Source organism: Aotus nancymaae, unplaced genomic scaffold, assembly GCF_030222135.1.
Source record: "Aotus nancymaae isolate 86718 unplaced genomic scaffold, 86718_ANA_hifiasm-v0.15.2.pri h1tg000003l, whole genome shotgun sequence".
Taxonomy (NCBI): domain Eukaryota; kingdom Metazoa; phylum Chordata; class Mammalia; order Primates; family Aotidae; genus Aotus; species Aotus nancymaae.
This window is the reverse complement of record NW_026988414.1, coordinates 77,242,427-77,257,122: the sequence shown is the minus strand read 5'-3', so window position 1 is coordinate 77,257,122 and position 14,696 is coordinate 77,242,427. Positions and strand designations below refer to the sequence as shown.

The following is a 14,696-nucleotide window of genomic DNA, read 5'->3' as shown; positions in this document are numbered from 1 at the left end:
ACAAAAAGAAGTCCATGCTATCAGCATGGGGTCCTCATTATAATTTAAAGTAATTAAGAGAGACATACTTTTATGTCAAACTATCAGTTTTTTAACTTTTTGACTGTTTACTTACATGGTTTGTATAGTTGCCTTTTCTTATTTCTTCTACTAAGAAAGAAAAAAGAACAAACAAACTGGTCACTTCTAATACAAATACCATAAAATAAAACTAGTTGTTAACGTCTTACTGATTACTCCTAAATAAAATGGGAACAAATTCAATTTTAAAAAATTATTTCAACAATTTATATTTAAATTAGCTGGCATGATACATCTCATAAAGCAAAATATAAAAACTTTGTTTTACTTTTTGGACCAGTTTACTTTTTGTTTCTATTATATACAAATGAAAGAAACCTTGTATACAAAAGGAAAGGGCAAAAAAATGAGGCCAGATGAAAAAATTAGCTAATAAAAAAGTTTAACTGTTGCATATATGAGCCATGATCCATTAGCATTTTCTCATTCTGCATTTACACATAGCTTACTTTTTTACCAGAATTTAAGAGCTAACAGCTCTAAGAACTACTTCCTGGCCAGGCACCTATCTCTAGATGCACCAGAATCCCAGTAAGCATTTCGAACCACACTTAGTGGTCACCTACTAATATGTCACTAAAAACAAAACAAACCAAAAAAAGAGTCTTTACACAACAGGAAAGTAACCTTTTTAAGTTTAGATTTTAAAATGAGTATATAAACTTCATTGAACATGGTGTCCGCAGCACAAAAAGTCTTTTTATTTTTCCTAAAAAAAGGTCAGAATAACAAAAGCTCCAAGAGTGACCTAGGCCATGCTTTGTTTCCTACACTGCCTCCACTTTTAAAGTTAAAAGGGCCTTGCAGGCAAACATTGCTATCACTGAACAGTGAGGGACACAGAGTGGCTTTTTTTTTTTTTTTAACTCCTTCCATGCTCTCTACGTGTGAGAAGCCCATGGCTCTGGAAGGAACTGGGAAAACAATTCTGATAAGGTTTGGATATTTCCCCCTCCAAATCTCATGTTAAAACGTGATCCTGAATGTTGGAGACAAGGCCTAGTGGGAAGCATTTGGGTCACGGTGGATTCCTTATGAATGGCTTGGTGCCATCCCCATGGTAATAAGCAAATTCTCATTCTGGTAGTTGAAAAGAGCGTGGCACCTTCCCTCTACCCCCGCCCCACCCTCTCACAAGTGTGGAACCACCTGCTTCCCCTTTGCCTTCCATCATGATGGTAAGCTTGCGGAGGCCCCTACCAGAAGCAAATGCTGAAGCCATGCTTGTACAGCCTGAAGATCTATGAGCCAATTAAACCTCTTTTTGTTATAAAAGACTCAGCCTTAGGTATCTCTTTATAGTAATGCATAAAGGAACACAAATTCTAGACAGAAATAACTGACTCAAGACAGGCAAAGTCTACTCAAACTACAAGAAACAAAGGTTACAAACTCCCATATTTTACTGTGCTGCATCACTTCACATATGATTATAGATCCTCACTTGTATTCTTGCTGCTTCAATCAACAGGAAAACCTGGCTGTGTATGGCTTTTTAGCAAACAAACAAGGATTTCACATAACACTGAGGAAAATAAGCAGGAGTAGGGCATGTTTAAATTTACATTACATCAAATTAAAAGGTTAATAGAAGTTTTGATTAGCATAAACTTGGATGTGATAAATGCATGTGGTCGGAGGACTGTGGAAGAGGAGGCCAGAATCACAGATTCAATCCTTGTTGATGAACAACTATTTTTCTTTTTTTAATTTGTTTAAATGGAAACCAAGGTGAAGCCTAAGTTCTATCAGTCAACTTTAAAATGTACTCTCTGGAGCAAGGGAAAAGGGACAAAGAATTATTAAATAAAGATAAATCTACAACTCCTCCATCACATGACAAATTGTGTTGATCAAAAGAGGGTAAACTGTACAAATAAAAAGTTTACATGTTTTCACTAACACAATAACAATTAAAGTATATCACATGTTAAAATAAGACAAGTGAATATGTGAAAAATTGAAAAATTTAAACCAATATGAGTTTTTCTAAATACTTTCTACAATACATTTGATCAAATAAGAAGAGTTTTCACTCTTTTTCTTGGTGGAAAAAACATGGTGTCTCACCATCTGTTCGAGATTTTCTCAGGAATATTGTGCTTGTCTCTGGATTGTCAGAAGGGGTGGACTCCAAATCCATACCTATAGAGGGAGAAAAGAAAAAAGATGTGATCACTTTTAACAGTTTATCAACTCATTTCTTCGACTGCTGTATTTAGGCCGTTTCACTACCTCTACCTTTACTCTTATCCACTGAAATGAATGTGTAGACATAAGATGGAGCCAGGCACGATGGCCCATGTCTGTAGGGCTGAGATGGGAAAATCCCTTAAGGCTAGGTCAGGGATTTGAGGCCAGCGTGAGTAACATAGTGAGACCCTCCTAAATAAATAAATAAATAAATAAATAAAGAGGTAAATGTTTCCTTTGAGTTGTGTAAAATCAACTACATAGAAAAAACAAGATGGCAGTACAGTTTAAAGACAGGTCTATTTTATAGGCAAAATATATTATTTAGTCTGGAGCTCAAACATTTTAAAAAAAGTAAATTTAGCATATCTGTCACTTCCATGTCACTCTGAGGACACAGAACCTTAGTTCCATTGAGTAGCTATCTTCCACAGTCGTGTAAGATCTCTAAGTCTTCATTTCTTCATTAGCAATATATAGGGAGAACATACACAGGCCTTTGGATTGGAAAGGGACAAATGAGACATACATAAACTGTGTTGTAATCCTAAAGAATGACAATAAAGAGCCTTTTTTGGGCTCTCATCCAACACTACCAGTCTATGAACTGGTGTGTAAAATCACTCACAGGCTTTCCTTACACCAGCAACCAGAGTATAAGTTTACACAAGTACTTACATATTTTGTGTATAAAAATATAATCAACTCACATGTTTATTCTAAATTCTTAAACATCTTGAAAAGTGAGTATAGTACTCCAAGTTACAAAGTCACACTCATCATGAGTCTTAATTATCCTACCTCCGAAAAAAACTAAGAGCCCAACTAAAATTTTTTTGTTTTTTTTGTTTTTTAACTTTAAGTTCTGAGAAACATGTGCAGAACGTGCAGGTCTGCTACATACCTACACATGTGCCATGGTGGTTTGCTGCACCTATAAACGCATCATCGAGATTTTAAATCCCACATGCATTAGGTATTTGTCCTAATGCTCTCTGTTCCCTTACCCCCTGGCCCCTGAAGGGCCCCAGAGTGTGATGTTCCCCTCCCTGTATCCATGTGATCTCATTGTTCAACTCCTACTTATGAGAGAGAACATGTGGTGTTTGCTTTTTGTTCCTGTGTTAGTTTGCTGAGGATGATGGCTTCCAGCTTCTTAAGCTTTGGTTTCTTATCTTTGAACAATATGCTATTGTCAGGAGAGGGAAGGACAAAGGGGAAGCCATGGCAACAGACACTCTTACAGAGGCAAGGTCTGGCATTTTAACCTTCAATCTTTATCTTACACATTAAAAGTCTACCTTTACATTTCATGTCTTTTGAAAGTTTTGACCACGAACCATCCCCTACCTCTCTTTTAGAACAACAAGGTAAATAAAGTCTGTTAAGTCACCAGAATAAATATAGAGACACATTTTGTGTTAAATTAAGAATCTTAAAGTAATCAGAGTTTCATGGGTAAAGTACTTTGGGGGGGGAAATACCCATTTTTCTGTAACCCTGGCCATGACATTTCATACCTTTCACAATTATTTTAAGCACCTTCTATTTTCTTTCCTTTTGTGTTCAAATTACAGTTAGAAGAAACAGCGCCGATTAAGGTGACTTAAAGCAACCCATTGAGAATACCCTATCATCTCTCCCATGGCAACCTTCATTCTGATTTTAAATAAGAAATCCCCAAATATTTCAGTATGAATTGTCCTGAGATTTAGCTGGTTCCTTCACTTAGGTACCATCTGGATAGGTACAAGGAAAGAATGGGATGGATACTGGCAAGTTGGAATATTTGAGTTTTTACTGAAAAAGGGAAGAGAATATTCCAAAGAAGCTTCAACAAAGTCCCACAGAATAATAAATAGAGCTACAGACAAGACAAGCCATAAATAAAAGGTCCTATGCCAGCCTGAGAGAATGAGATATGACAATGAACTGGGTGTTTGGGAGGGGAGGAGAAAAGAAATTAACTGGACTCCGTGGAGGAAGACTAAGCAGTGGGAATGGGAATGCAAGACAGAGCCAGCCTTTGCTCCTGGCCAGCCCTGGGAAAGCTGGTTACAGGCAAAAAGGAGCCTGAGGTTGGGATGTCCCCCAGGGAACTTTGGGGACAGCAGCAGCCAGAGGTGTGGCCAGGGCAGATGGCACCGTCACCTCCTTACCTTCAGGCATCTCTTGGTCACGGATGTGGTTCACATGAAGGCGCTCATCAGCTTCAACAATCAATTCAGCAGGCTCTTCAACAGCAGCCATGGGCGCTGCTGCTATTGTGTCCTCAGCTGATGCCTCACAGACCTCAGATTGAGAGGGACACCCTGACCCCTCATGCTGTTCCAACTCAGGGCTGACCTTGGGGCACACGCAACAGGTCAGTATGCACCCCATTGGACTGTCTGCCGCCACCTGTGCCTCTGCTCACAGTGTTGGCCACGCACTCCCGCTGCCCTAGGCTGAGGTTATGCTGCACTTGGCAGAGATGGTATCGCCGCTGCTCGCCTGCCCACCCCACAGCTCAGCCCCAGCCCCAGCCCCAGCCGGGGCTCGGGCCAAGGCCCGCACCCTGCCGCCTCCCTTGAGTTGACTTGCTTGGGAGAGTGAAGAACAGCCGACTTTTTTAATAGGTTGTCAACCCAACGAGCGCTGGGAGACACAACAACTGCCTGAAGACAGTACAAAAGGAGCTCCTCCTCCTTCTGCAGTCACCTACAGACTGAAGCCCACTGGCCCACTGGCCTCAGAATGCCCCGCCCCATACCTCACAATGCCCCACCCTGGATTCCGCCCCTCCCCCGCTGCCTGGGCTGCCCCACCCTGTGGTTTATGATGCTGCTGCTCTCCTGGCTCCTCATGCAGTGCCAGTGGGACTAAGGTTTTCATTCCTCACCAGTTTCCTGAGCTTTTTAGTCCTAAGAAAAGCACAGGGTGGTTCATTACTGGAAGCCATCTTACCCTATGAGTTCTATACAAAGTCTCAGTTAGTAGAGTGGGTCCCATTAGCAACCAAGTTGAACAACTTTTATTTGCTAACTGAATGTAGATACAACTGAATTGTTCACTGCGTTTGTAACGAAATACTCCTCTCCTGTCTTCCAAAGAGTGGTAGTTTTTGTCTGCAACTTGATCACAGCAATACCTGGGGCCCTAGCTCTACTCTCACTAAAGAGTTATGGCTGTGTGTCTTGAATGACACCTTGGGACCTATCCTGCCTCCACCTCCTTCTCCATAAAATAGAAACCTTCTGAAATGCTGAAACTTACCAACTCCCTTCCTCCCGCCCCACCGTTTCTTCCTTCCACATAGGGACTTTCAGATTTTCTTTTACTAACAAAGCTCTAAGTATGATTTTGTTATACAAAATCAAGAGCCATCAAGTGGGGTACCACAGTCCTAACTCAATAAAGATGAATACTCGACATCTGGCAGGCAGTATGTGCCTGACAGTGTTCCAAGTGGGCTATGCTCATTTAGCCCTCAGAAACAATCTCACAGATTTTAGAGAAGACATTGAGATGGAGAAGGTAAGTTAGTTATCTCCCCAATGTTACATGACTCTCAGGCTGGGGCCATTATTTAATCCCAGGTAGTATGAATTCCCCAATTCCTCAAGTGTGATTATCAGAAAGTGGATTGTTTCCTGTTGACACTGCTATAAAGAAATACCTGAGGTTGGGTAATTTATAAAGGAAAGAAGTTTAATTGACACATTCCACATGGCTGTGGAGGCCTCAGGAAACTTACAATCATAGCAGAAGGGGAAGCCGTCACTTCTTACATGGCAGCAGGCCACAGAGTGTGTGTAAAAAGGAGCAACTGTCAAACACATATAAAACCATCAGATCTCAGGAGAACTGACTATCACAAGAATAGCACGGAGGAAACTGCCCCCATGATCCAATTACCACCCACTGAGTCTCTCCCTCAACATGTGGGGATTATGGGGATTACAATTCAAGATGAGACTTAGGTGGGGACATGACCAAACCATATCAGAAAGTACAGGTAGAAGTCAAGCTTGGAGGGGAAGTGACATTGTAGATTGGCATAGTTTTTTAAAAAAACTTTTTTTTAATGTGAATTTTAAAATGCCACTTCTTCATTCAACACCGATGAAGTCCCTTCTACATGCCAGACACCGTATGTATTAAACAGTCTCAAATCTCAATGAGAGTAGGCAGATACACAAAGGCTTAAGAAGTTCAGTTTTCCGAGATCACACTACTGGACAGTGTCTGAACCTGAGATACAAACCCACCTCTATCTGACCCCGAATTTGACGCTGGGGTGGTTTTAATTTTATTCTGAAAATTCGAGTCATAGAACCATACAAAGGTGAGGAGTCTCTGTCAGATGTGTGTGTAGTGGTCTGTATAATAAGGAAGGACCGAAGGAAGCAACAGACCAATTAAGAGACTATCTAAAGGAAGACTGATGCTAAAGGCAGTGGCAGTGACAAAAGTGGAGGAAAAATTTTATGATTATTGGGGAGACAGAATAGGAAGTACTTGGTCATGAGATGTGAAAGCAGGGAAGTAGAGGGAAAAACCGGGCTGCTCGGGCTCTGAGGGGGAAGACTGGGTACAGAAGTGTACCTTTCTCCTGGCAGAGAATGTAGGAAGAGAAATAGGTAAAGAGGAAAAGATCATTTTTTACTCTCAGTGTCACATTAAAATGGAACTCTCTGGTCAAAGTTGAATATAATCTCTGTAGGCTAAGACCATTTGTGACATCCCTACCTATGCTTTCAAAAATAACATACATACTAAATCAAACCATTCAGAGTAACTGGGAAAAGGTCCTATAATTTACATGCTAAGAATATCACCATTTTCCATTTATTACTTTCATGGAGTAACTTTCAATCTATGGTTACAGCAAATGAGGGATCTTACATAAAATAAAGCTAACATTTTAAATTTAAAATTCTATTGTCCTGAGAGAATAGAGAAAGCAACTGAAGCCATGGGCCCGTGGAAGTGATTGCCTTGACAGGTTGTGTATACTAAGGAGAACTAGAAAGAAAGAAGACCTGGAGAATAGGGGGATTTACACGACATTAAGTAAAGCCTGCAAAAGTGAGCATTCGGAGTCAAGAAACCGGCCTTTGAATCAGGAACGGCTGCTTTCGTGAGTCATTGGAAAGGAGATGATGTCTGATTTCATTTCTGTAACAGCAGCACCTAGCTTTTACACTTTTAGAGTAAAACACTGAAACATATATTCATGATATTAAGGTGTGAAAAGGCTTCACAAACAGTTTAAAAAATTGGTATCAATAAAAGGAAAACCTATATAGTTGGACAATATCAAAATAGGTAAGTTATATCATCAATAAACACTATTAGGAGATTTCTAAAGCAACTCTCAGTAGATAATATAATCTACATATATAATATGTAAATACACACATACATACAAACATCTACATATTGACCCAAAATAAAAGATTTATATCCAAAAACATCAAGAATTTTTACAAATCATTAAGAAAAAATACAAATAACCCAACAGAAGACACATGGCCCAATAAACATATGTGAAGTTGCTCTGTGAGTAGTTATCAAAAAACATAAGACAAAATATCAATGCAATACTACTATACCCACTCCAGAATATCAAAAATGCAAAAAGGCAGAAAGCACCAAGTATAGAGAAGAAGGTGAAATTTCTGGAATGTTCATTTACTGCCAATGAAGAGTGTAAACAGGCACAATCACTTTGAAAAACTGACAGCCTCTTTATACATCAGTATAGCCTATAACCCAGGAATCTCTTTCCTACACATTTTCTCAACAAAAATGAATAAATATTCACCGATAAAAACATACATCAAAATCTTCACAATAGTGCATACTCTAATAGCCAGAAACTGGAACCAACCTAAATGCCCATGAACAGTAAGATAAGTTGTAGTTATTTTCACACAAAGGAATATGATACAATAAGAATAAAGAAACTACAACTCACAAATACATAATATTAATGAAAAGAAGCCAGACATAAACTAGTACATGTTTATGGTTTCATTTATATAAAGTTCTTGCAGAGTAAGAGGATGACTGAAAGGAACAGGAGGCACTGTTTCTTTCAAAAAGGAAGACTTACTATAAAAACAATGTCAGCAGAAATAGTGGACGGAACTAAACTGTGTCAGAAAGTGACACAGTTGACGCACATTCTAGTGAAAGCTCCTTATCTTGACCTGGACTGGAAGAAGCAGTGTTGTAAGAGACCAAGAAAATTAAGAATATGCTAAAGGTCTTTGGGTTAAGTTAGAGATATTATTTTAAACTACTTTACGGGGGGGGTGAGGGGCGGGAAGGACAATTTAAATAAAAATAAGATGACAGAATAAAGTCCAGGGATATCAATAAATGCAAAATTAAAAACTTAAACTCACTAGTCAAAAGAAAAAGACAAATTGAAAATGTTAAAATAAACTGCTATATATCAAAAAGGTTGATAGTAAAAGAAGGGAAAAAATATAAATAAAACCGGTAAGGTATATTCATATTTGGGAAAAAAGAAGTCTGAAAACAAAAAACATAATTAGAGATAGAGAAAATCACTAAATAATGATGGAAAGTCCAATTCACCCAAAAAAAAAGAAAAATTCTGAACAGGTAGGTACACACCTAACAAAATAAGCCTAAAATTTATACAAAACAAAAAGCTCACAGAACTTCAAAGCAAAAATGGTAACTCCAATATCACTGCAGGAGAATTCAACACACTGTTCTCAACTTTTGCCATCAATTCTCTGTCCTTTCTCAGACTTTGTCTTCTCCTTAGATCAGAAACACCGTCTTGTTCCAAAGCACAGAATGAATGTTTTTGTTGTTTCCCATATCATACACATAAACCTACTGAACAAGGAGGAAACTCATGGATCTTAAGGACTAACAGTCAATCCAGATACATTATGAACTCTTTTAGAGAAAGCTATTTTGTGATTAAACAATAAACTCAAGATTGTTAGCCTCTAAAAACTATCGGACACTAAGTGGTTCACTCCTGCCATCTGCTGGACACCGTGTTCATTTGCACGTCAATCATGTTTGCCTTAAAAGTCCTAGTAAGACAAAGGTCTCAAAACTGTTACCTTTTCTGAGCCTCCTTTATCTAATGAGATGAAGATACTCTCTCTAGATTAAATGTTTGTATACAAGGTGTTGATAGAGGTTAAAAAAGGTTTGTGCTATTTAAGCCTCTGGTAACAATGACTTTTTTTTTTTTTGAGACGAAGTTTCGCTCTTGTTACCCAGGCTGGAGTGCAATGGCGCGATCTCGGCTCACCGCAACCTCTACCTCCTGGGCTCAGGCAATTCTCCTGCCTCAGCCTCCTGAGTAGCTGGGATTACAGGCACGTGCCACCATGCCCAGCTAATTTTTTTGGTATTTTTAGTAGAGACGGGGTTTCACCATGTTGACCAGGATGGTCTCGATCTCCCGGGTAGCTGGGACTAAAGGCACACAGTATCACATCCAGCTAATTTAAAAAAAAATTTTTTTTTGTAGAGACAGAGCTTCACTATATTATTTAGGCTTGTCTTGCACTCCTAACCTCAAGCAATTCTCCCGCCTTGGCCTCCCAAAGTGCTGGGATTAGAGGCGTGAGCCACCGCGCACAACTTGTATTTATTTTAAATATAATACAAAACTACAAAAACAAAAAGGTTTGATGCACAAACAGCATAAACTAGAAATCACTAGTGTCCTCTATTTGAGTAACTTTTTAATGAAGTATGACCTATCGTGATAAGATTATAAAGATGAGGTAGAAATATTAAAATGTTTGCCCTAACATTAACAAAAATATATGGTCACTATATGCTCACTGTAATTATAGAAGAATTCTGTAAAAACACAAAGGAAAAATAGAAATTTTAAAATGCCTTAGAGTCACTGATGTTTTTAATGTAGCGTATGACATTGTCTTCAATTTTTTTTTTTTTTTTTAAGAGGAATGGTCTTGCTCTCTCACCCACCTAGAATATAGTGGTGCAATCACAGATCACTGCAGTCTCAAACTCCTGGACTCAAGTGATTTTCCTATCACAGCCTTCTGAGTAGCTAGGACTGACTACAGACGCATACCACCACGGCCAGCTAATTTATTTTTACTTTTTATAGAGGTGGGGGCCTTATTATATTGTCCAGGCTGGTCTCGGATTCCTGGGTTCAAGCAATCCTCCCACTTCGGCTTCTCAAAGTGTTGGGATTGCAGGCACGAGCCACTGCACTGAGCTAAATTTTTAAAATTTTGTTGTTATTGTTGTTGAGATGGAGTCTCACTCTGTCGCCTAGGCTGGAGTGCGGTGGCGTGACCTCAGCTCACTGCAACCTCCATCTAGCGGGTTCAAGTGATTCTCCTGACTCAGCCTCCTGAGTAGCTGGGATTACAGGTGCCCACCACCACGCCCTGCTAATGTTTTATATTTTTGAGTAAAGACAGGGTTTCACCATGTTGGCCAGGGTGGTCTTGAACTCCTGACCTCAGGTGATCCACCCACCTCAGCTTCACAGAGTGTTGACATTACAGGAGTAAGCCACCACACCCAGCCAATTTTTTTTTTTTTCTATTTCACTTCTTAAAAGAATTTCTTTTTTCTTTTTTTCTTTAATTGCATTTTAGGTTTTGGGGTACATGTAAAAATCATGTAAGACTGTTGCATAGGTACACACATGGCAGTGTGGTTTGCTGCCTTCCTCCCCATCACCTATATCTGGCATTTCTCCCCATGTTATCTCTCCCCAACTCCCCACCCACCACTGTCCCTCCCCTATATCCCCCACCACTGACCCCAGTGTGTGATGCTCCCCTCCCTGTGTCCATGTGTTCTCATTGTTCAACATCCACCTATGAGTGAGAACATGTGGTGTTTGATTTTCTGTTCTTGTGTCAGTTTGCTGAGAATGATGGTTTCCGGGTTCATCCATGTCCCTACAAAGGACACAAACTCATCGTTTTTTATGACTGCATAGTATTCCATGGTGTATATGTGCCACATTTTCCCTATCCAGTCTATCATTGATGGGCATTTGGATTGGTTCCAGGTCTTTGCTATTGTAAACAGGGCCACAATGAACATTCGTGTGCATGTGTCCTTATAACAGAACGATTTATAATCCTTTGGATATATACCCAGTAATGGGATTGTTGGGTCAAATGGAATTTCTATTTCTAGGTCCTTGAGGAATTGCCGCACTGTCTTCCACAATAGTTGAACTAATTTACACTTCCACCAACAGTGTAATAGTGTTCCTATTTCTCCACATCCTCTCCAGCATCTGTTATCTCCAGATTTTTTAATGATCGCCATTCTAATTGGCATGAGATGGTATCCCAATGTAGTTTAGATTTGCATTTCTCTAATGACCAGTGATGATGAGCATTTTTTCATATGTTTGTTGGCCTCATATACGTCTTCTTTTGTAAAGTGTCTGTTCATATCCTTCGCCCACTTTTGAATGGGCTTGTTTTTTTTCTTGTAAATCTGTTTTAGTTCTTTGTAGATTCTGGCTATTAGCCTTTTGTCAGATGGGTGGATTGCAAAAATATTTTCCCATTCTGTTGGTTGCCGATTCAATCTAATGACTGTTTAACCCTGGCCTAAGAAGTAGAATTCCTATAATATATAAGTGTTACTAATTATGTCAAAAGTAAATATTTAGAAAATCACACAAATGTTCAAGTAAAGATAGTAGAGTGAAAAAGGACTAAAGAATGTCCTGTTACCCACTAATATGATATAAATGCATATACATATGTGTATGTGATTTTTTTTTTACCAGAAACCCAACAGCTACATATAATAATATAAAAAGCTATTTAAGCTAAGAACCTACAAACTTTAAAAAGAAGTAGACAGGAAAAAAATCTGTATGATACAGTATGACCATTAGCTTGATTACTGCCTGCAAGCAGCAGTGAGAAAGAAAGGTGAACTAAAAAACTTAAAAATTTTAAGAAATACCTCGTTTGGATAGAAAAATTTGATTCATCATGCCCTAGAGAAGTTGAGGAAAATATCTTGAGCACAGAGGCTTCAAAACCTAGGCAGAGGCATCACCAGGATCTGCCAACTTCTAAGGCCCTATACTGAGTTGAAGGAAGGATCTGAAGCACATAGAAACATACTATACCCTCAGCAGTATGAACTGAGACTGGTATACGACATTTAACACAATCTAAGGAGATGGGAAAGTGTAGGGCCACAGAAGGGCAAAAGCAAAGTCTTGACCTAGGTATTCAAATTAAGCCTGAGTAAGACAAAGAGAAATGGCCATACAACCACATAAAGAGTTTCTTGTAACACAGAGCAACCTAATAAGAACATGCATCTAATGGAAGAAAAGTCCAAAGATGAAAAGACAAAACAAGTAAATTAAAAAGAAAGGTTTTGGCATTAAGGAAATCATTAAGAATAATAATGAATTGGGTGGGCGGCGGGGGAAGCAAGGAAAAGAACTAAAGACTTAAACAAATGGCAAAGAGAAAAATCTCAAGATAACAGGAGTATTGAGGAGGCCAAGATGGTGGATCACTTGAGTTCAGGAGTACAAGACCAGCCTGGACAACTTGGCAAAACCTCAACACTACAAAAGAATACAAGAATTGGCCAGGCATGGTGGCGCACACCTGTTGTTCCAGCTACCCAGGAGGCTAAAGTGGGAAGATAGATTGAGCCCACAAGGTCAAGGCTGCAGTGAGCCGTGATCACACCACTGCTACGCTGCAGCCTGGGTGACAGAGCGAGACCCTGTATCAAAAAAAAAAAAGAAAGAAAGAAAGAAAAGAAAAGAAAAGAAAAAGAAAGTTAAAAAAAAATATTGAAGAGAAAAACAACAAAGAAGTCAAAAGAATTAGAAAAAAAATCTAGGACAAAGGCTGAACAGAAAGATAATTAGTATCCCTCAAGTAGAACAATTAATTAAATGGAAGAGAAAAGGCAGAAAGATATAATAGAAAATATCCCAAAAATAAAGGCAAAAAAAATCTATACAAGGAAAGAAAAAATATATCAAATCACAGATGGAAATATATATCCTAGTTAATGAAATACCAAGAATAAAGAAAGAATTCTCCAGAATACAAGGAGACAAAAAAAAAATCACCTTAAAAATTTTTTTAACTTGGAATATACAAAGGAAATTACTAGATATGCTCCCAAAGAAATGCTGGGGACTCTAGGGATAACTTAACCCTATAGAAATCACATTAATTTTACCTTTAAAATTTATTCTAAATTCACCATTTCCATTCCAGAATTTTAGTTCTTATGCTCATCATTTTTTCCTATACTACTACCAAGGATTCCTACATTTATGCCAAGATTCCAATCTTACCTTCTATTCAAACTCAAGAGTTATCGTCTTAAAGCACAGATCTGGATCACATCATTCTATTGATTAAAAACCATGTGTGAGACTAGGAACAACAAAATAAAACCCAAAACCCATTGTACAGGGAGCAAGCTACTCTATTTGCTTCTACCTTATCTTTGTTTTGTACTTAAGCCAAGATACATTATTTGTCACTCCCCAAAATCCATCCTACACTTTCTATCTTCTATGCCTTTGCTAAAGACCACTTTAAAGATTCTATCCTCAAAGTCCAAAATCACCACATCCACCAATGTCAGTTAAAATTAATCTTACATCATTCTCTAATTCTCTTCCCAGCAATAATATAGCAGTCTGTCTTCTAATTATGTGCCTGTCTATTTGACCCACAGGAAAGTAAACCTGCTGAAAACATAAACTGAGTCCTATATATGGTACTTTGAGGCCAGCTACAGGACTACAAACTTAATAGATCCTCAACTGTTAAGTAAATTCATAATCTCTTAATGCACATTATTTAAGTAAGTAATTTAAGTAAGGAAAGACTAAAAAAGAACTTTGTTTTGTGGACCTGTGATTGACTGGTAATAGCTCCCTTGAGCAATATGTTGAAAAGGATTCTGAGGCCGGGCACAGTGGCTCACGCCTGTAATCCCAGCACTTTGGGAACCTGAGGTGAGAGGATCGCTGGACCTCAGGAGCTGAAGATCAGACTGAGCAACATAGTAAGATCTCATCGTGCCACTGCATTCCAGCCTGGGCAACAGAGCAAGACTTCATCTCAAAAAAAAATAATAATAATAATATTAAAAAAATTAACACTAAAATTAAAAAAAAAAAACAGAAAGGATTCTGAGGTCAAATCTAGCTTCTGAAGTAGTCACATGTCACATGATCGAGCAGCAATGTTTGCCAGGAGCAGAGCAAGGGACAGTGGCAATATCCATGCCACACAACTGTCTTCTTCATTTTTGATAATGGTCTTTTCTATAAAACATACTCCCATACCCATAACCACTTTCAGAATAAACATAAGAAAACTGGTAATGACATTACATATTAGGGTCATTTTGCAAATCAA

The 14,696-nt window shown here is 38.6% G+C and overlaps 1 protein-coding gene across 1 annotated transcript in view; it reads right to left on the bottom strand.

Moving 5' to 3' along the window:
- LOC105730236 (uncharacterized) overlaps positions 1-14,696 on the bottom strand; it is an 89,007-nt gene that overhangs the window by 22,299 nt on the left and 52,012 nt on the right. Inside the window, exons 7-8 of the mRNA XM_064376784.1 lie at positions 2,152-2,226; positions 116-150 (exon numbers count right to left, since the gene is read on the bottom strand). Coding sequence (XP_064232854.1) covers positions 116-150; positions 2,152-2,226 — 110 coding nt within the window. The remainder of the gene's footprint in view (positions 1-115; positions 151-2,151; positions 2,227-14,696) is intronic.